Source organism: Alligator mississippiensis, chromosome 12 (genome assembly GCF_030867095.1).
Source record: "Alligator mississippiensis isolate rAllMis1 chromosome 12, rAllMis1, whole genome shotgun sequence".
Lineage (NCBI taxonomy): Eukaryota > Metazoa > Chordata > Crocodylia > Alligatoridae > Alligator > Alligator mississippiensis.
The window spans coordinates 44,061,571-44,084,588 of record NC_081835.1 but is presented as its reverse complement, the minus strand read 5'-3'; the positions used below and the strand labels follow the sequence as shown (position 1 = coordinate 44,084,588).

General features: G+C 49.4%; 1 protein-coding gene across 5 annotated transcripts in view; it reads left to right on the top strand.

Moving 5' to 3' along the window:
* The window catches only part of CACNA2D2 (calcium voltage-gated channel auxiliary subunit alpha2delta 2), a 736,608-nt gene that overhangs the window by 557,481 nt on the left and 156,109 nt on the right, over positions 1–23,018 (top strand). For 3 of the 5 annotated variants that reach the window (XM_059716173.1, XM_059716174.1, XM_059716177.1), the window contains 2 exons: positions 1,189–1,330; positions 21,310–21,474. In XM_059716173.1, coding sequence (XP_059572156.1) covers positions 1,189–1,330; positions 21,310–21,474 — 307 coding nt within the window. The remainder of the gene's footprint in view (positions 1–1,188; positions 1,331–21,309; positions 21,475–23,018) is intronic. The other 2 variants (XM_059716176.1, XM_059716175.1) reach the window with 1 other exon arrangement.

Below are 23,018 nucleotides of genomic sequence, written 5' to 3'. Positions count from 1 at the left end.
CCAGTCTCAGCCTATCCCAGCAGGGACAGCGCTGTAGGGAGCAGAAAAGGGACACTGGCTATGGGAGAAGCTTCCAGCTACTCCAGTTCTGGCCTTTCCCAGGAGGAGATGCTGTGGGGAGCAGGGCAGGACCACTGGCTGGAAGGGAGGGATTCCCAGCTATTACGGTCTCAGCCTGCCACCACCAGAGGTGCAGTAAGGAATAAGATGGAATCTGCGGTAGTTCAGAAAACCAGGCAGCGAACTGCATATGGAAAGCTCATTTGGAATCCTGTTGGAGCACTTGTATTCCTCTGATGCAGCCAGTGATAATAACATCAAATGTCATGTTTATAGTAGTGCCTTTCACCCCAAAGGACCCTAAGGTACTTTACAAATGTTAGGCAAGCAATATGGTTGCAGCAGCTTCTGTGGTGAGAGGGATAAATGGCCTGAGGAAAAGTACCTGGGTTGTAGGCAAGGGAAAGTTCTGTCCAGGGCAGCAGACCAAGCCCCCTTCTCTTGTGAAAAGTGCCAGGTAACATTCATGCAAAAGAGAAAGAAGCCACAGGGCTGAACTGTTAACAGTGCCTGAACAGCTGTCACACCCACTGCTGTGGCTGCCCATCACTGTGGAGATCAGCCCCTTATCCAGAAGAGACCAGAACACACATACGCGTTGCAGGTGGCGTGGAGATGACCCTGGGAGATGCACTTGGGGTTCGGTAGCATCCTGAGTGACTTTCCCCACTGAGAACCCCGTGTTTTTAACTAAGTCCCCGCTTCTTTTCTACAGGGCTTTTTGGGTCTGTGTCTCCTGGTGTGATTAGAAGATGGGCAGTGAGAGGTTCATATTAAGTCACTGCACCACAGTTAATATTGCCTAGGACTATTTGTGCATGATCACACCAGCTGGCGTGCATACCAGGGTGGTAGTTAGTCAGTGAGGTGGGTAAGACAGCCCATGGGTGTTAGCTGCACAGTTCTGTAGCAGCGTAAGCATTCAGACTGGCATCCATAAGGCCTGCCCAGATAAGACCCACTTGTGTGGTGGGGTGCTGACACACACTGTTTGACAGCTATCTGCTGTTGGATTCTCATCACATGTAAGTAGCTGTGGGCTGATACCCCAACTCTGTCCTACCCTTCTCACTGTGCCTTTTTCAAGAGCGACTGTGTTGACCAAATGCATTCTGTCTGATTTCCTAGGATGACCCTGAGGTTGATGGAGAATATGAAAAGGAGAAGTCCAACTCCCTGAAGCTGGAGTTTACAGAAGATCCAAACTTTAAAACCAAGGTTAACTATTCATATGCTGCTGTGCAGATACCTACGGACATCTACAAAGGCTGTGAGTACTACTTTTCCATAGATTTTAAGGCTACAGGGGATTATTGTGGTCATATAGTCTAACCCCCTGCATAGCACAGAGAATTTCCCCCTGTAATTCTGTGTAAAGTCCATAACTCATGGCTGCGCTAGAGTGTATCTATCTTTTAGACAAGGCCACCCAATCTTCATGTAAAGATCTTGAGGGAGGAAACAAGATGCTGCTTCTAGTGCTTTCCTCCCACGCTTTTGTGTTATCTTTTTCCCTTGATTATTTTCTCGCCGGAGCTATTGGCTTATGATAAACAACCACCAGCTTGTAACTACAGTAGTTTGGGGCCTGGGGGCTCAACAGGCTGATGTGAATGCAAAGGTTTTGAGCAACTGCACAAATTTTTCATAAATGCAATTTTACGGCACGGCCTGCAGAAAATGTAGTAAGCGCCTTGCCTCTGCAAAGCCTCTGGTCAAAGAACAAATGCATGTTACCATAAGGGAACAGGGGCTTCAAAAGAGCCTGGATCCAACCTCAATAAAGACTAACAGAGATCTCATCTGCCTCTGGACACTGCAGGTCAGTACCCAAATGTAGTTTGGACTCTTAGACACTAAAGACATCATGTTGCCATGCCTGGGTCATTGTGTTGCCTCTATCACTGTTGTGATGGGAGGGTTGGTCCTTGGGAGACTCCATGGCATCTGTCTGTCTTTCCCCCTAAAGCCACATACTTCATCATGGGGAGTTTCTCCCCATGCTGATAATGATGGATGGTTCTGTGGTGGGAAGTTGTTCCCTTTCTGGCATGACAATTTGTGACTGCTTAATGGATGTTGCATTGCTATTCACATTCAAATAGTGGAAGAACCATTTTTTCCATGTCCATATTGAGTTCACCATGCATGGGCCCTAAAGCCTTCCCTATCATAATGCTGCTGTATCTGTTCTACCCTTATCCTAGGCACACTTCCTCAATCTTTAAAATCTTTTACCGTTAGCCTGAATCCTTCAGAGGCCACTGCAATCTTCCTGTAGCTTGCTTCTTAGGAGACTGGGTGGGAATAGGACTGTGGCCATGGGTACAAGAGAAGGATCCAGCAGCCCCAGTCTGTCCTGTCCTATTGTTGTTGGACAAAAGGTGGCCTGAATTGCAAGGAGTGGGAGATCAAGGAGGCAGCAAATGGAGCCACCTTCTGTTCTCTGCTATGGGACTGAGCATACTAGTTTCAGGTACTGGAAAGGGAAGCATGTCATCCTATTTTCATGGAACCTTGATCACCTTTACTGCCTCTTGGCACCTACAGGTGCTCTCAGTTCTCTTTAGGAATCACAATAGCACAGTTAGGTACGTGGTACATGTACAGGTGTTGGTCACCATCAAAGTCAAGGAAGGGGATTAAATGAGTCATTGACACTGCAGTCCCTATAGTTAGGGCTATAGTTTTGTCATGGCAAGCTGAAAATATTAATTTTAAGAAACTCCATGACTCTACTGTGGCACTCAGCCACTTAGCAAGCAGAACAATTAGGATCATAGGAGATAAAGTTGAATCGGAGGTGCTGACTTATCGGAAAATATGGAGCATTAACCCTCTATATGACAGCTCCCACAAGGCAGTGATCCACAGTAGGGAAACAGCCAGGAGGTTATTGGTTAGCTCTCTCTATGAATTTTTCCAACAGTACTGTACTAAAGTTATTTTGGCAAAATCATACAGCCCTAACTATACTTGTGGCTAGAAATGATGTCAGAGCTGCTTGGCTGCAATACTTGTTGTGAGTGCCTTGAGATGGGGAGCTCTCACATATTGTCCACTCAAGCTTCACTGGTCCCTGTGCTGTAGGGGTAGATAAGGAAGCTAAGGAGTGTGTGTGTGTATACAAGGGAATGCACATACAGAAATCCCAATCAGGCCCATTGGGATGACAAGTCTACTGGTTATCAAGCGTTAACCAGCCTCACAGGCAATGTGTTTACACCTACCATAGGTTGCATCAAGGTGGGCAAGTGCTTGCCCTTTCAGACCTGCCACATCAGGACTCTAAACATTGCCAAGAAGCTCACCATCTGGGGAGGAGGAGATATGTTCTGGATGTTTTCAGAACCTTTTAGTACAGCTGCCTGTCCAGAGCCCAATTAGTGCTTGGTCCCTGTATGGCTCAGTGCTGCATAGCAACCTCATTCGTTCTCATTAGCTCCCAAAGATGCTGCTACTACTGCTACCAGGAGCAGCTGGACCTACGTTTTCACTGGGAGACATGAGAATGATTTCACCTCTAGGCAATTATTTCCTCTGTGGAGAGGATATTCCACAGTTTTTCAGTGTGCAGTTTCTTGCATTTTCCTCTGCAGCATCTAGTCTAGCTATTGTCAAGACACCAGACTTAGACTGTACCTGGGTTTGAGCTAGTATGCTAGTTCCTATGTCCTTATGGTAGGTACAGACCAAGACCAAGTCAGCCTGAGGTAATGGGAAGCAACATTTTCCAAGAACCCATGATCTCAGTGTAGTGGGACACAGCACAAATGAGACTGTGGCACCCCCATGCCTAGAGAGATAAGAAGCCTGGCTTAGGCCCCATAATGACAGGCAAGCATCTTTGTCAGTGAGTCCATGGCATTTTACAAAGCAGCAGGAGAAATGGTGTGGTTGCAAATGGGTGCTGGTTCCTAATGCTGTTGACAGCACCTAGAGGTGTATTATACTGAATCAGCTTAAGTGAGAAATGTTCCTTGCAGCTCAGCTGCCTGAAGTTGGCAAATATAAGTAGTAGCCAGGAGAGCTGGATCTGGAAATGGCCTGGGAAAGCTGACATCATGTAACTAGTCCAGGAGCAAGGTCTGCAGTTCTCATAAGGATGAACATGAATTTACTTAGGCTCTAACTTAGGGGTCTGTGTTTTGAGAATTTGATACTGGTGCCTAGTAGGATTGCCTCCTGGACAGTGAGTGAGGAGGGAGGGGCCCCTGTAACCCAGCTCCCTGAGCTAGCTTAAAGAAGATGACAGCCACACTGCTTCGGTGTGGGAAGGCCTTCTCACCAAGGCCCCTTCCTGCCCAGAAGACAAGGTTGTCCAACTCTGAACTGGCTTACTGCTTTGTTTGGTTTATATTCCATGAGAGAAGCCATGGGCATTGTCTAAGAATGACAGGGACTTGCCATGCTGCCTCAGATCCTCAACTGGAGCCAGACCAGAGCAGGAGCGTGCCTGGTTCTAAATCCACCCTTTACACATTCTTTTCATACTAAAGTCTAGCTTTCTGATCTCATTCCAGCCTCCAGGAATGGGACCTGGCCACAGAACAGCACCCAGCCACTCTGGTTTTTGCTTACCAAGTCCTGCAACCCAGCAGTGGCAATTCCCTTGAATGCTTATCACCTGAGCCCAGCCGGAGGCCTGAATCAAAGCTCTGTGGTTCTCTCATCTTTGTGTCTTCCCATTGCCTGTTTTGGCGGTAACCACAGCACAGCAATACACTGCATGTCTCTCTACTGTAGATGAACTTAACTGCCCATGAACAGGAAGAGGCCTCATGGTGATGGCTAGAGCCAACCACACTGCAGAGACAATTAGCAGCAGACAGAGGTGGATCCGTGGGGGGTGCAGTGGCACAGCTGCACCCCCCTTTGAGATTGGATTGCACCATGGGAGCCTCTGGAGATGTTTTAAAGTCTCTAAAGCAGGTGAAAATCCTTCCTCCCTTCTGCCTCCTGCTTGAAGGCACATGCCCTCCTTGCCCCTTCCCCCCAACCCTCACCTTCCTTTCCCTACTGTCCCAGGTGAAGCACCGGAGCCATTACTTCCTGCTGTGAAGGGGCTTGGCTCAACAGAGTAGACAATGGCAGCAGGGATGGATGAGTTCCCCCTTTCCCTGCATCTGCTCCAGGACCAGGCTGTGTTCTGGGAACTACTCTCTATCTGCCCTATTGCCACTGTCCCCTTCCCCAGATGAGCCCAACACTTGTTCCGCTTGGCTTACTCTGAAGCTTCCTGCCTCAAAACAGTAAAGAAAGCAGCAATGGCAGGCACGGTGGGGAGAGGGGGAAGAGGAGGAGGAGAAGCATGCTTCTGAGTAGGAAGGGGAAAGGAGGGAGGATTTTTATCTGCTTTAGGAGCTTTAAAAAAGTCCCCAGAGGCTCCCATGGCATGATGCGCATGCACTGATTGAAGCAGAAGAGCCTGGGAGCATGGGATGCAGCCACCTTTGCATTGTGGGTTGCTGGTCCCACACCCCACTTTGGAAAATCCTGGATCTTCCCCTGGCAGCATGGATGTAGACAGAAAGGCAGACAGAATAAAAATGTGCAGTGCAAATCGGCTAGGAAGCTGGCATGGCACCATGTGCACTATGAAGGTCACACAATGACTGAACCTAGGCTGTTTCCCACCCCACTCAGGCCCTCTGCTATGTATGCACTGGAAGACCATGGGCCTGTGTCTCCCTCTAGTGACTGCTCCACAGTAGAAATTAGTGAGCTGGCATCAGCACCAAGCAAGGTATGTTCATTCTGTACTGCAGGTAGGGAAAGTTCATGCATTTAGATCTATGGGTCCTGGTTTAAACCCCACTGTAACTTTACACGTGTGCTCAGGGAATTCCCTTGCTTTCCTTTCCTTGAGAACAATGAAGCAAGAAATGCAGATGTTTCCCAGATTTGGGAGTTTCATCTGTGGTACAAATATGTGCGCACACAGGCAGACATAATCACAGGCTCCTCCAAGAGTCTCTCATCAGATGTGTTGAGGGCTCACAAATAGCTGTCTTGCCTGTGATTGGAGTACAACTCCCAGTGCTATTTCTAACTATGCCTTCCATCAAGCGCTGATATACAGACTCGTTACCAGCATGTACACACACAGAACCACATCGGTGGAACAATTTTACTGCATTGGCATCAGTGGATTAGAAATTGCAATTAGTTTTATTACCCAGCTAGCACAGGCCGAGCAGCTAATGAAGCAAATCATGAGATTGGGGGGAGGAGGGAGGGAGCGGAGTGAAGGGTGGGTGAGCAGGATGAAATATTCATGATTTCCAACCCCCTGCTCTTCACATGGCACAGTTGCGGATGCCCTGCCAGAGCCATATAAATCACCATACTCAGCTGTAGAGCAAAATCCAAGTGGAGATTAACTCACCCTGGGAAATGGCAGACAGTTCAGAGAAACAATGGCTGGGAAGGGATGAGGCTTGGAGGGGGTGAGGGAGGAACCTGGTAGGGTAGGGAGATGGATGGTGAGATTGAGAACGTCCTTGGGGAAGAAGATTGCATCTTAAGGAGCAAAAGCACTTGGGAGTAGCAGGAGAATATGCACTGTTATGTCAGGAGCTTTCTGGTAGGGTATCCTGAGTTAGAAGCTGAGAGAGCTCAATGTGTTTGGACACTGTCAGCTTTCAGAGGGAGGAAAGAAGGTTCCTACTAGGTGCTTGCAGATTGACTCAGGTGGGAACAGAGGGAGGTGGTACTTGTATGGAGTGCTGTGAGGGGTGCGAGCACCACCCAACATGACCTGCTTGAGGGAAGATCAATGTGACTCCTGCTCAGAGTATAATTAAGCAAATGACACTAGAAGAGTGGTTGTCAGTAGGGGTGCACCAATAGAGATTTTTGGGGCTGATACTAATAGCCAATTTTTAAAGAGGAATATTGGCCTATAACAATCCGATTTCTGATACACAGCTCAGGAGCTTGAAGAGCAGTGTCTAGCTGGTAAGTTTGTTGTGGTGGAAGGGGAGGAGAGAGGGAAGAGGCATGGGGTGGGGCAGATCAAGGCCCCTGCGGTGAGGAAGGGAGTGGGGCTGGGGCAGGGGCTGGGGTAGGCACTACCCAGCTGGGACAGGGCAGGTGCGGGACACAGCTGCAATCATTCAGGGGGCGTGGGGAGGAGGGGGGCAGCTCCTGCTGCTGTGCACATCCCAGGAAGGCATGGACAGTGTGTGCCCCTGAATCTGCATGGGGCGGTTGTGGGGTGCCACTACAGGGTGGGGCCAGGGCCAGGGTGGTGCCAGGCTCTTCCTGGTGGGGGCTGGGCCAGGCTGTGCTCAGGGAAGGTGGCAGTAGCTCTGCGAGCAGGGCTACAGCAAACTTTGGGGTAGCTGCAGCCTTCACACCCCCCCCCCCATAGCCCCCTCCTAGTGCCACTGCCACCTGCCCTGAGCGCAGTTCGGCCCAACCCCCTCCAGGAGCAGCTTGATGCAGCCCTGGCCCCAGCCTACAACAACAGCCTGCCCCACCCCACACAGATCCAGGGGCACCCCCCTCCCCCCCCGGCATGCCCTCCTGGCGTCCACACAGTGGCGGGAACTGCCCCCTGGACAAACCACGGCTCTATCCTATGCCCCTCCCCACCCAGGGAGCACCTGCTGCGGCTCCTGCTGCAGCCCCACTCCCTCCCTCACCATGGGGGCCTTGATTTGCCCCCCGCCCCCACACCCTTTCCCTCCCCCCTCCCCTCCCACCATAACAGACTTCCCAGCTGGATGTAGCTCTCCAAGCTGCCAGGCTGTGCTACTCACTGCCTATGTGTTGTGCTGCGGCTGTGCACATGCACAGGGCATTTATCAGCCACAATATCGGCCACATCGGGCAAAAAAAGCCAATTTCCGATACAGACAATTTTCTTTATATCGGTGCCAATCCAGTATGTGACTGACAATGCACCTCTAGTTCTCAACCTTCTTGGATGTGAAGCACTCCTCACTGGTCTTGAGGCACCCCTCCATAACTTCTGTGGATTGAGTGGCACCCCATTTCAGAAATTATTGTGTATATTATAGTGCTTACCCCCTTGCAGAGGGGTCAGAAAGTAGGGATTGGGGATTGTCCAGGCAGGGACAAGCCTGAGCCTGGTACTTATTTGCTCAGCTTATCAATTTATCTCCTCACACTTCACTTATCTCCTCACACCTTAGGCACCATTCAAAGGATCTCCTGGCACTCCAGGGTTCCCCAGCACCCTGGTTGAGAATCATTGCACTAGAAGATGCCCAAGCCCCCATTGCCCATTTTCTGGACACTGAGACCCAGCCTGGTACATGGTCTTGCAGTTAGCCACTGCCCCATCAAGGGTCAAGGGTGTTGTCATTGGCCTTTGACTGTTAAGTATCTGAGGGAGGACCCTGTTAGCCCCAAGTGGAGAGATGGGGAAAGTCCAGAGCCCAACTGCCAATAAAGTATGGTATTGCAGGGGGCTCTTTTCAAACATCCCTGAAGCACTGGGTATGGGAGTAGGAAGCTGGGCTCAGAGCAACCATCTGGAACCTAGCATGGCTTCCCCAGAACCAAGCAAATTGTAGTTTGTCACCACAACAGGGGGCTCCAGCCAGAACTGGGCACTGGGGAATGAGGTGGCCACTGCCCTGGTTGTTGAACTGGGGAGCAAACCAGGGACCTCCATGGCAAAAGGCAGGAGCTGCTACAGATTGCACTGAAGGTCCGTGGCTTGGTGCCTTGAGCATGCATGAACTAGGCTCCTGCCCCCAGGAGCTGGGTGCAGAGGTGATGCTTACCAGCTGGTTGTACAGTCACAAAAGGGGTTGGTGTGGTGGGTCCAGCAGGACACAGAAGAATGCCTTTTGAATCTCAAGAGCTAGTTATACTAGAACATTTTACATATCTATAGGATCATCACCTTTAAGTGACTGAAGCCATGTGTCTCATGGTCTTTTAAACATGAAAGGGAAAAAATTACAAAAGTCACAGAGTTTTGGCTGCAGAGAGGAACGAATGAGAGAGGAGCTCATACACCTCTGACTATATGAGTAAGGTGGCCTCTCTGCAGGAGCCACCTACAGTCTCTGTCTCATTGCCTGGTATCTCTTATGGATGCACACTGTCAAAGCAACAAGTTTTCCTGGGAGCAGAGAAAAGAAAGTGAGAGCCTTAGCACCCCCTTCTGGTTATTCAGGGCAACATCCTCACTTGCGGCTGCAGAGGAGCTCCATGTAGGTAGAGATCCCTTACATGGGCAGCACAAAGGACATGGTGAGCCAGGCTCCACCTAGGAGTGACATTTATGCCACTCTGGACACATCTACGTGAGATGTTTACTGTGAAGGTGCCAGTTAGCTTCACAGTAGTCTCAGGGTCTACATGTGCTGCCCTATTAGGCTACATGAAACTAATGAACTCCACCACAGGTTAGTACTTGTACATACAAGTGCTATCCTGCAGCAGCGTTCTGCTGACACTGACAGGGCTGGTTGGGACATAAGGGTGGTTAGCCCTGCACTGGAGCACCCTCATGCTCCAACCAGCCCCTCTGCAGCACATTAAGCTAGGCCAGAGCAGCCCCAGGTTGGCAAGGCTGCCCCCCTGCCCTGGCTGAAGTGCTGTGGTCCTGAGTGCACATGCAAACGTGGCACCTGGGAGCAATAAACTCCAACTAATAGCATGTGAAGATGCACCCATTGTCAGTTTGCTTAGCAGTTTGCCAGGAGTCCAGTTGAGCCGAGCCCAGCAGCCTGGTTAGAAATGAACCAGCTCCTCAACCGGTGTAAAATCAGGCTGTAGAGAAGCAGAGTCCAGCAGTGCAGGCAAGTGGCTGAGAGGAAGTGTGTTCTGTGTAGGACTTGCAGGGGTTAGCAGAAGAGAGAGATGAGGGCTGGGGAATGACCCACTCAAAGCAGCAAGGAGGGAAGATTTTTGCCACTGGTGGTTGGACTGGTTGAAGGGCTAGGTCACAAACATCTGGCAAGATAGACACAGGAAGAGACATCAGGCTTGAAGGGTACAAGGGAAGAGGGGCTGGATTGGCGGGGACTAAGGTTAACTATTTGGTTTAAGGCCATAGTGAGCTGCGAGTGAACATAACAGGTCCTGTATACAGTGGGACACTCTAGAGCAGTGATTCTTAACCAGGGTGTCATAGTGCCGTGAATTGCCATGAGAGCCTTTTAAGTGTGCTGCAGAGTGAAGCCCAATATTAGTGCTAATCAGTGTGCAAACACCTACAGACAATTCACAAGATAAACCAAGGAATTTCAAATAGGAGTCCAGAGTGTGAAAAATATTCAGACCTGTTGTGGATTTTTTGGCTAGGTACAGACAGTCAAAAAGCCTGAGGCTAAATTGATTCAGTCTTTTCAGGTTAGTTTAAATTGCACAGATTAAATTGACACAGAAGTGAACAGACAGGGTTTGCTTGTGGGGAGGGGGGAGTCCTACCTCTGCAAACTGGGCTGCATCCCCAGCCAGGCTTGCCCCTCTGCCCCTTGTCAGCCGGCTCTTGCTGCTCCAGCTAGGAAGCAGAGGGGTGGAGCCAGCCCTGCTCTCTGGAGCAGACAGCACAGGCCAGCACAGAGCTGGAAAGCATGCTGGGATGCTGGGGGACTGTGATTTAACTTGAACCAGGAAGTGGTCTGGGACAGAAGTTCAATAAACCTGTTTGACCCAGATCAGTTACGTCTGATACTACAATCAACCAGGTTTATCTTAAACCAGTTTCAGCCATTTTGAAACTGGTTTATGTGTACCGAGCTTTTCTTCTGTTACAGGTTTAAACCAGTTTCTGATCACTTAAACCGGTTTATGTGTAACTTCTGCCCCAGCCTCTGAGTTCTTTGCAACAGAAAAATGGCTCTAGTATTTTTCCATAGTCAAAAATGAAAGAAAAGCTATAAGCTGGCATTTTCCAAGGGAGACCTTGAGTCTAAAAAGATTGACAACCCCTGCTTTAGACAGACCTCTATAGGAAGCTGCCATTTGACCCTCCTTGAGCAGCTTCATTCAATTCAGAAACAGCATTTCTTATATGCCTAAATACCACAATACATCCCCTGAGAAATGCCTGCCTGGGTCCAGAGAAGGTTTCCTGTGTGCTTAGAATGCCCTGACCTGAGGGAGATTCAAATCCAGACCTCAGTCTGGGCTGTTCAACAGGGCCCATCCCAACTAGGTGCCCTGCTCCTGAGTGCTGTTATACCGCAGAGCATGCTTCAGGGAAAGAACACCACAGCTATACCTGCCACAGCAGCTATAGGAGGATGTAGCAGGATGTCCCATCTCCTGTCAGACCCCCAGCTCAAGAAGGTGCTCCTACCTCTCCCACAAGGCTTTAGCACGAGATTGGTTAAAAGATGACTGTTCACTGAAGAGCCCAGAATCATGGGGATAATGGCCAGTATTAGTGGATTCAGAAATCAAGACGTATATTGTATTGTTCTGATTAGAAGTACCTTTTATATTCTTCAGAAAGAATTACAAAGATCACACTCAACTTGTACGTGGGGTCAATCTGCTAATCGACAATCTTGACCTCTGGACTTGCAGATTTTTGTGCGTGCAATAACAACAGCAAGGCAGAAATGTTTTTCAGTGCAGTTTTTATTTTAGTATTTTTAGTACTATTAACACTTTGGTTCTTTCTGTGGTTACTTGATTCTCCTGTGGGATTCTGTAAGAGAAACAACAGCTTAAGGTCTTTATCTGTAGTTATCAACTTATGTTAAGGGGAAAAGCTGTTTTTCCTAAAACTGAACCTGGAAATGTCAGGTCAGCTTACATGCAAGCTTATGATCAGAACAACACAGTGAATCAGCTACCACATATCAAAATGCCCATATTTCCATGTGGGCTATGGATGGAAGAAGTTGAAGAACTTTACTTTCAACTTAGAGAGACATTTCCCAAGATTTTCCCAGATGAACACTCCTATACAGTCATGTTGGTCACAAACTCTGGACATCCATTCCAGCAAGCAAAGAGCTAAAGGCAGAGGGGAGTCAAAATAAGTGAACTTTGGTTGGAAGCACAGACTCACGACCTGCACAGCCATGATGGTGTTAGAATTAAAAGAGCAGTGCCCACTCTAGGGAGCTGCAAAATTAGAAACAATCAAAACTGGCTCATTAATTGCAAACTTTTTTTCCTCCAAATCTCCAAACCCATTTGTCTGGGTTTCTCCAGTCTGAAAAAATAGTTCCAGGAAAAGGAAGCAGTGAAAATAGCAAGTGGAAAGGTTCTCTGGTTGGTGTTCTATGTTCTTCTTAAAAAGGCAAATGTCATGGGTGAATCCAAGAAACAGGCTGGTGCCAAGGGACTCACTTGGAGCTCTCTGGAGAACTCAGCCTTCCCGTCTGGGCCAATCCAGCCAGGAGTGGGGCATGTCAGCCAGACTGCAGTACCAGCCCCTAGCAGTCATGCTTCAGGCTGACCAGGCTTAACCACTGGGCACTGGTGTTTGCCATGGGGGTTACTGAACCTGAGCACTCCGCCCCTCCTCTTTGAGAAACCTAGTAGGCATCTGTCTACACCTGCATAGAGAAACAGAGAGGAAAGTGCTGGAGACTTTGGCTGAACAGAGAGGAAACTTTAGGGTGAGGGGAGAGAGGGGAACCTCAAGGGAGGGATTTGGAACAAACATTGAACCTAGGTCCACCAGCTGGGCTGTAGGAGGCCACGTCTGACTGTTGCTGTAGCCTAAGTGTCCCTGTTCAGCAGAGAGTTTAGCAGGAGTGTGAGTCTCATTGGCACAGGTAGGGCAGACCCCCTGTGCGGGGCTGGGAGGAATCTGGATTCAATGGTGGGTTTGTGTCAAAAAGAAAGAGGGGTGTTGGCATTTTTTGGACAAAATGAAGAAAAAAAAAAAATCATTTTGGTTCAACCCAGAATGTTCTGTTTGGCCCAAACTAAACTCTTACTGTGTTTTGGAGCTATTTAATCCTTCCTGAAACTTTTTTTTTTAAGGCCAATTTTGAAATGAAAAATGTAATGATTTTATGCAATGGTTTAAGCAAAAGGTCAGAAAGTTTCACTCAGAAACATCCAATGATTTGGCTCCTCTGAGGCAGCACAGCTCTTTCAGGAAAGGCTGAAATATATCATTTGAACCCTTCAAATGTTCTGCCACCATTTTTGTAGCTGAAAGGATTTGCCAAATTTGACCTGTCAGATTTGTCCTTGTCATGAGAAGGAAGTGTTTGTGGGGAGGCATGGCTGGAGTTTATCAGCTTCCAAAGGGCCCACAGGCAACAGGGCTGCAGCACAGAGCAGACACGTAGAAACCTGAGAGATTTTGCTTCCTTCTTGAGAACGCCCAGTTCCATGCCGTCCCCCGCTGCTAGCAATGCTCAGGTAGGAGCTCCTGTGCCTGTCCTTTCCCGGACTGGACTGGACTGCCATTCTCTCTTCTTGGTCTGTCCTCTCCCAGAGCAGGCAGGCAAGTAAGTTGGAAGGGGGGAACACTCAGGTCCCAGGATCTGGGCCTATTTTCTGTGCAGCTCTTGAATGCAAGGTTCAATGAGCATGAAAAAGGTGGGAATATTAGCACAGCACACATCTCCTTTGCATTAGATGGCCCCTGGCCACAACAGGAAAGTGCTTTTCTATGGAAGGACATGAAGCTGCTCCAGAGAGCACCTCTGCTTTTCAGTTCCCTTCTTTGCACCTCATTATCCCTGTCTGTAATGCAGGGATGTTGCTGGTCATCTCTAGGGGATAATCAGGTGAATGGAGAGCCTCAGACCTGTAAGCCTTGGGGGAGCTGACAGGGCTGTCATGTGCATCCTGGTTGGTAATGCAAGACTCATGCATCGACTGCCTCAGTCTCCCTTCCTCTTCCCCTAATTGTGATGCAGCAGCTCTCAGGTAGAAGCACCCCCTTGTTTAGGAAGATGGGTGATGGAAAGCAGCAAAGGCTTTCCTGAGAGATGTGAGAAGTGCACACATGTATGTGTGCACATGGGCGTGTGTGCTTGTGCATACGCAACAGGGAAGGGTAACAGGATCCTGAGGAACAAACAGCTCTCCTCGGTGTGGCAGATCTGGTTTGTGTGTTAGTCCCTGTCCCCGCCTGGTGCCGGGGGAGCTCAGTGCAGAGGCACTGGAGGGGCACTATCGCTGCCTGGCACGCTAATTAAAACATTTAATAAAACTCCCTCCGTAGTCACCCATCACCGCACACACAAATTACATTTTATATGTTTTTTATTTACTGTGTCACTTTTAATTAAATCCCTAATCACTTGCTGGGGGGGTGTGGCCTGGCTCTACCTGGCTGGGGGCCAGCTCCAGCCCCGTGGATCTGGAGGCCATAGGAAGGAGATATGAGAATGGATGGAAGGGAGAGTCCCTCAGGACACCGCTATAGAGGGACTACAATGACAGTGGAGTCAGACCACATGCATAAGGAGAAGGAGCCCTGTGTTAGTGGACTTAATCCTCTGACTCGATACCACTGACAGTGACACTGGGTGCATCTACACATTAAATTAGTGTGACACAAACTCCAGCATGGTTTGCACTGGAGTTTATTGCTCCCATGGTTTGCACTGGAGTTTATTGCTCCCCAGTTGGCAGGGAGTCCAGGGGGGTCAGCCTGCCAGGCCAGAGCTGGTCTGCCCCTTGCTGTAATGCATTACCTTGTAATGCTGCAGGGGCTGGCTGGGGCACAAGGGTGCTATAGTGTGGGGCTAGGCAGCAGGCAGCCCCTACACTGTAGCACCCTCATGCCACAGCCAGACTTGTCATCATCTACACATACATTCAATAACTCCACCATAGGATAGTACTTGTGTCTGGCAGTACTGTCCTACAGTGTAGTTAGTTAGGTTACTCCAGCTTAATAGCACCACACGTGTAGACGGTGATGCTTTACATGGAGCTAATTAATCAGCTCTGCAGTAAAGCATCTCGTGCAGATGTGCCCTGTGTGACAGGTTCAGGCAATCCAACTGGCTTCTGACCCCCCACCCCCAGCACTCAGACTTGCCTTTTAGTTGCGCTTTTGGAGCAATAACATCCAGCCACCCCCATAGTTATGCCCATGTCTCAGATGTCAGTCAGTGTTTGAGGGGGAAAGGCTGGCCCTGACTCTTCACTTGGCCCCTCAAGCCTCAAACCTTTGTTGGGGCTTCTGCCTTCATCCCCTTTCCTCTAGCTGGGACCCCCAGCCCAAGGTCCACTGTCCTGGGCCTCAGCTTCTGGGCCCCAGCCCCATATCACACCCATGTGGTATGGGCCTCTGGCCTCAGTCTCAGGTTTCTCAGGCTCTGGGTCTCTGGTCTCACGTGGCAGTCCTCAGGATCCCAAACCCTAGGCAGCTTGTGTACTGCTCCACCCCTGGGGTCCCCCACTGTCACCAGGCAGTTTGCGTGCTACTTCACCCCTGGGGTCCCAACCCTCGCTAGGAAGCTCTAGTGCCTCTTAGGCACCCCTGTAGTATCCAAACTACTCCCATAACCACAATGTGGTCCTCTGGTCTGAAACTTAAGCATAATAAATATAAGCAAACTGCTTCCCTAAAAGTTCTTCCTCACTCTGGATCAATACCCAACCACAATATACTTCCCCCTTAGCTGTTTTGCTCTTGTTCTCGCTCTCATGGGTAGCTTATGTATCTGTGGTCCTGTTTTCTTCAGCCTCTTCCCTAGGAGCTCTTCTCCCTCCAGCACTAAAGCCAGACTGCCTCTTCTGGCTCACGCCCTGGCCTTGTATGCCTCAATACCCTGCTCCCTTCCTATCATGTGGCTCCCCAGCTACACACAGGAGTTTCCACTTTACAGGTGCCAGCCTGTGCTCCTTTACCACAGCCCCACACCGCCAGCTTAGCCTGCTCCATTCTCCTAAAGCACCAGGGCCTTTGGCTCCCTGTTAGCGCACGTAGTCTCCACTGGGGATTCTCAGGTGTGGGCTAGTGAGTGCTGCCTGGCTGGAGCTTCTCTGAGCTCTGCACATGGAGAAGTCCCCTTGGCTCCCTTCAGCTGGTAAGGTCAAGCTCATCGTGGTCCCTGCCCTTTTCCTCCTGAGCCTTCTTACTTGGTCCCTGACCCCACTGCAGAATATCCTAAGGAAATGGGAGCTGCCCTGCCATTACAGTTGAAATGTGGTTACTGTTTAGTCCCACACAACCAAGGTGGCTTTGCCAGATCCACCCTGCCTCTTAAGTGTGAATCAGCCATTATGGAGGTCAGGGTGGGGAAGTACACATGGACCATTTAAGTTCCAAGCAGCCTCACTATAAATTGGGCAGTGGCCGTTGTTTTGGATGCAAAGCTCAGAGCCTGAGTACAATGATGCACATACCTAAATCATCAGGGTCAGTGTCATGTTGAAGCCTGTTGCAGCAGTCACAAAGTTACCTGACAGAAAGTGCTGACATGCTAGAAGGAACCGGGATGACCATTGGAAGTTAAGGCTGCAGGACAGTTTCTATTCTAAGCTTCTGCTTAGGGTGACTTTAACCTTTATGAGAATTTTTTCTCTCCTTTCAAGTTGAAAATTTCTAAGAGTGGGCTTTGCCTAAAGGCGATTTTTTTATTCATTTCAATTTTAAACAAAACCAGTTTGTGGGAAGGTGGAAAAATCCAGATATTCACTGTTCTAAAGCTAAAATACCCTTGGAGTCTCTCTTTTTTAATAGCACCAACAAGGCCAGGAAGCTGAAATTTGGTAGGAAATAGCCCTCAGTTGGAAGTACATTAAAATATTCCAGTGAAAAATTAGTTTTGAGTTGCTCCATTGAAAATCAGGGCTTATGCATGCATGGTACATTTTGCATGGCATTTTCTTGCTAAGCACATAAAGAGTTTAGCTAAGGTTTCGATTGCACATATCTGCATGGCAGCTCAGCTACATTCTCAACTGCTTAGTTCCCTAAATTACTGCAGACACACAAGAGCCACTTTACAAATGCATTAATGAAAGACAGGGACGGCTGCTCTTTTCCCTGCTGAATCCCACCAGACGGTAAGAGGACAGTGCACAATGCTAGGAGTCAAAAGGCTCAGAATTCCTCAGGGAAATTTAGCAGTAAGAAAAGGAAATGGTTTTTCACAGAACACACAGTTAAACTGGGGAACTCCTTGCCCTTGCAAATCACTGAGGCCAAAACCTCAGGTTGCAAAAGGGTTTGGACATTCCTCTGCAGAGTTATCATCACAAGTGATAGCAAATACAGGCAGGGACATGGAGCCCTTTGACTTTAGGGTTTAAAACAGGATGGGCACATCTAAATACATAATTAATGTGATTCAATGAACTCTGACACATATAATTTATTCCTCCTGGATGCCACGTTTACACATGCAGCTGGGACCACAGCACATTGAGCTGGGTTGGAGCAGTCTCAGTTGGAAGGGGGTTCAGGGTGTCAGTCTGCCAGGCTGGGGGGCTGTTCCAACCCAGCTCAACATGCTGCGGGGGGGCTGGCTGGGACACAAGGGTGCTACGTTGCAGGGCTAGTCATCAGGCAGCCCCTGCACTGCAGCACCCTCATGCCCCAGCCAGCCCCATCAGCGTCTACATGTACGTTGCTGTGCACTAAAGAACGCCACCCTAGGATAGTACTTGTGTTTACAAGTACTAACCTATGGCAGAGTTAATCTCCTGTAGCCTAATAGGGCTGCACATGTAGACACTGAGACTTTATGATGGAGCTAATTAGTTAGCTCCTCAGTAAACTTCTTGTGTAGACACACCTGATAAGGCGTAATGCAGGAGCAGATCATAGCAGTTACTACACAGTGTTCTTATACATTTTGCTATAGTGCCTGCTGCTGGCCACTGCTGGAGACAGGGCACTGCCCTAGACAGACCTCAGCTCTGTACCAGCCAGGCAAGTTGTTTGTTCCTTGGACCTTGATTCCCCTCACTTCTGCTAAGCAGCTTCAGTAATACTGTGGACCTCATCGCTCCTGTTTCTTGAAGCCTTGTCCCACCCACTATGGAGGTTAGGCAAATATCATTACCCTTTTTTGGGGATGGGCTAATAACCCCCATGGCATAGCAGCACTGTGAGCAAAAAGGGATCCTTTCTTTTCTCAGACACGTGTCTTCATACAGTAATTTATGATGTCTGATCTAACACTGGATCTTGGAGCAGTGCCCATGCAGAGTTATGGTTTCTGTAGGTTCCATAGATTTCTTGCTTCACTGTGTTAACTTCCCTTCTGCCCTCAGCCTAATGCCTTCTGCCAACGGTGGCTTGGGTGGGGAGAAGCATAGGAGAGATCAGCAGGGATAGGAGTGGGAGAGCATCTAGAAACAGCCACTTTTCTAGAGAGCAAAGTTGATTTAAAAAGAAAACAAGAGAGTAGGTTCTCAGAGGAGCAGAAGAGGTTGGCAGCTGGGCTACAGTGGTGTGGGTGGCATGGTGGGTTAAATATTTGTGATCCCTGGAGTAATTTATTCCAGTAGAAGGAGAACTGTCTCAAACACTCATCCTCAAGGTTCTGTGCAATGCATTATTGTCAGAGATCTTGATACACTGACTCCCTGTTGGCATGGTTGGGGGAGGGGAACACAGTGAATTCTGCAAAGACAAAGGTTTGCCCATGAGTCACTGGAATATCTGTGTTACTAGGGCATGCCCCAGGAACTGGATTTAGCCAATGACCCTAAACAATTATGACCGCTGCCTAATTGGGACAATATTGGCAGAAATTTAGTAATGAAAAGTAGTTTAACTGGAAGTAATCAGGTGTGAAATTGGTGGAAAAAATTTAACTCTGACCAGAATCTCAATCCAGGGCACCTGGTTTCTGGTGGTCTGGGTGAAGGATGGTTGCAAGCCAAGGGGTCTCTCCAGATACTGTGAATTCTAGAATTTGCCTACTCTGTCTGCAGATAGTTTGCCAACCCAGAAAGCTTCAGAGACCTGCAAAATGTAGCTTCTCTTGATGACTTTTTCCTTTTTCCTTTCTGCATTAAAAATAGCTAGAAACTTCCATACCAATATTTTATCTTAAGGGCACATCAGAGTTGAGTCCTTAAGTGCTCAGGCCATGTTTTTTTACAACCTTGGATATGGGTGTTGCATGTTTCGATACTACTTTTCACTCTGCCTACAATTGAGGTGCAACTGGCATGTTTTATATAGTACCTAGCATGATGGTGCCTTGTCCTAATTGGTGCTACCACATTATAAGTGTTGAATATAAGTGCAGATATCAAGAGCAGTATGGACAGTCCTTTTTTTCCTGTGATCTTGCTTATGGTTCCCCAGGCAAGTAATGATTGCAGCAGAGCGAGTTGACTCTGATGTGCCTTGGGGCTTTGAGAGCAGTACAGATAAGTTGCTTAGAAGGGAGATGCTATAGGAAGGATTTTAGCAATAAACAGATAAGACAAAAGTAAAAGGGGAAACAGAGGCACAGAGAGGAGAAACTACTTGCTCCAGTCAGAGGCATGTCCAAGCAAACAACTGAGCTCTAACTCCCAGTGCACAGCTATGCCATGGGGCCATTCTGCCATGTGCGGTTTTAACCACAGCTGCCACCATTCAGCTCCACTCAGTTGTTATTATCCTGTATGGGAATGTCTGGGACTGCTTACAGGTGAAGTCAGAGGAGGCACTGTGGTCCAGCAAAGGGAACACTCAGCATAAGGGATGGGGAAACCTGGGAGGCTTTAGGAAGTACAAGATAGAGGTCACAGGCAGTTGTGTAAGTAAGGAGGGTTGGGGGGAGTGACCAGGGCCCTAGCCCTGGGTGCTGGGGGTTGCAAAAATAGCAGCTGTCACCTCTCTCAGCCAGGCTATTGTACATGCATCACCATCACTCGGTGCAGAACTGCCCAGTACACTGTGCCCACTAATCAAACTGGAGACTGGTACTGAAGTATAGGGGAGTCATACCTACCTGCGAGGCATCTGGTCATGACCACCCATAGAGACAGGTCACCAGCCTGGACAGACCATTGATCTTGTCTGGTTTGGCAGCAACTTCATCCTAGAACAGGGGTGGCAAACCTGTTGGTCATGCCACACATGGCATGGGCGGCCTCTGTGTGTGGCCCATGGCAGATTGGAGAGGGAGCAGGGACCACAACTGCAGATAGGGAGCACAGGGAGTAGAAAGCAGAGCAACAGACCAGGCAAGGAAAGGAGATCAGAGTGGCACACAGAGAGGAGGGGGGCTTACCTTGTGGCATGCCTGCCAAAAAGGTTGCCACCCCCTCTCCTAGGAGAATCCACACCACTGGTGGAAACTCTCCAGGCAACTATCCTGTTTTGGGGGCAGAGAGGAGAGAGGGACTAATGGCTACCACAGAAAAACAGACCTCTCCCCTGTGTGATTTCTGTCACTGCTGCAAAGCCTGCAGGCTCTCCAACCCCCACCTGCTCACCATGCCTCAGAACTTCTCCAGCAGCGCCTTGCCAGCAGCTACTCCAGAGCGGCCAGCTGCATTAAGGCCTCGTGCGGAGCACTGGCCATCCAACCCTACTAATCCATCCTCTTGACAGCACTGACATTTGGAAGTGACAGCTGAGCGCCTGCCACTGGAGCGCCTTTGTTCCTCCTGTGCTCCCCACTGGGGACTCTTTTGTGTTTATTCTGTTACACCCACGGCCTGCCAGGCCAGCATCTCACAGACATGGTTACCATCACCCTGGAGCCTGTAGCATCTGAGACAACACAGCCCATGTTATTTTCTAAACCAGGCCCCAGCTAATGCAGGCAGTCCTGGTCTTTGGTGGCGGCTTGCTACCCAGTAGAGTACCCCCGTGCCCTCCCACCCTGCTGGAGCTGAATCACTTCCGCTGTGACTACACTGATAGTTAAGACTGATCTTGAGGTTGCCCTTCAACCGCCTATACTGTAAAACCCTGAGCTCAGCCGCCTTGTGAGTGTCTAGCCCTGGGGTGGGCAAAATGGCAGATCTGGCTGGTGGCTGGAGTCCATTTTCCAGCAGCCCCTGCCCACATTACTGTAGTCGGTTTCCATGGAGACCCCAGCAGTGGCAAGGCCGTGACAGTGTGGGGCCACGGTTTCCATGGAGACCAGCTCCAGCAGTGCTGGCAGGGTGTGTGGCTGGGCAGGGAGCTGCTCTGGGGCCAGGATCTTGCGGTGGTGACATCACGGTCCAGAGCCAGGGCAGAGCCGTGATCCGCTGCCTGTACTCCCCTGCCCACGAGGCACGCAAGCTGCGAGGAAATGGAATCTACTGTGGGACTGATCCAGCCCGTGGGCTTGATTTTGCCTGCCCCTGATCTAGCCCAACCCTGACAGCCCTGCTGGACTTACAGATAAGAGACTGACTGTCCCCCCACTTGCCTTCCAGCCCATCGCTCTGTTCAGTGTTTGAAGCGTGCCTCTGCTCTGCACATCACTGGCACGAGTCCGCCAGCAACAACCCCAGACTTCCCTGTCCCTGCCTCCCCGCTCCCTTGGTATCCCCCTTCTGCTCTCTGCTGTCTGCAAGCAAATACAAACCCAGGAGAGACAGGTAATCCACAGAAGGACTCTCCAAGGGAACCTGGGACACATCTCAGGGCTGTGGGTGAGCAACATGACATGCAATACCAGCAGTTCTCAGAGAGGGCTTCAGTGGGAAGGGCAGCCCATGTGGCTCAGGCTAACTGAGGCGATGCCAGAGCCCTGAGTCTAAGCCTCACTCTGAGCTTGTACCAGTGGCTGCTGCCAGTTGCCTCAGCCATAAATAGGTGCCTGGTCATTCAATACAGTAAAAAATGGTCCAAGGTGAAGCTAGCCACATTAGCTACAAAGCCTGGCATGCTTTAGACTGCTGGCCTTTTGACCATAATGATGAGCAAGGTAAAATAACCTGGCCAAACTTAAGTAAATCAGAAGAAAGGTTACAAATGTCATCTATAACTCTCATGAGTGCTAGGCAGCCAGCGGGTGTCCTATTTTGCAGTGGAAAAAATGTTGACTGTTACAGAATATTGGACTCATGAGAAAAGCCAGACCTGGATTTCAGTGCAAGCTTAGTATGGATTTTGGGAACAGCCTCTGAGAAAAGAGCTGGACTCTGAGTACAGCCCTGGCAGGGCAAGGACTGGATCTGGACTGCAGTGCCTCTAGAATGGGCTCCAGGTGCAGCCCCTTTAAGGAGGGTCTGCCTGGAGCAGGTTTTTATGGGTTTGCCATCTTCCAGATAGCCCTTGACATTTATACTCAAGTGCCACAGTTGCTGCTTAAGGAAGATTAAACTCCCTCAGATAAGGTCATTGAGAATGCAGAGAAGCCAAAAATAGTCCTATGGCTAGAGGGCTGGTGCTTTAACAGAGCGGAGTGGGCCCTGAGGGAGTGGCCTTGCTGGCTTGTTCAGTGCTTCCAAACATGTATAACGCCCTCATTAGACAGTTTCCCAGTAGCCCTATTGGGATGTAGGAACAGCACTGCAGGAGGGGCTAGCAAAGCAGGGGACAGAGAAATCACATTCAAAACTGGCCAAAATGTGGAAACCGAAAAAGCACCCGCTGCTTCTGCCCTGAGCCCTTATAGGACAGGCTTGCCCAGTTCCCTGCCCTCCACTCCAGCACAGGGTGGGAGTAAGCCCTTGCAGAGGAGAGAGGTGGAGGGGAGGGAGCCTGGTCTACCTGCCCATGCACTTACCAGAGCAAGGAAGAGTTGTTCTTCCACACTGGTTTTGATGCCCTTGCAGCAGTAGGAAGCAGCAGGGTTGGAAGCTAAAAGCATTTGTACATGTGCTTGAGCTGCAGCATTGGGTGCTTTTAAAAGCTCCTGGCGCTGTAGCGCATACAGTTGTATAAGTGGCAAAATGCGCATCAGCACTGAGAAAATGATGGCGGCGCTCAAAGGTGTTTTAGTTCAAAAGCGCACCGCTGCCATTTTCTGTGCGCTGATGTGCATTTTTTGCTTATACAACTGCATGAAGCTCAGCGCACATCAGCTCATGGGCGGAGCAGACTCGACTAATTGAGTCTGCTCCAACCTGTTGGATCTCAAGCGCATTGTGGGACAAGAAGTTATGTGTATAAACGCCCTAAGTGGCCAGTTTGTGGA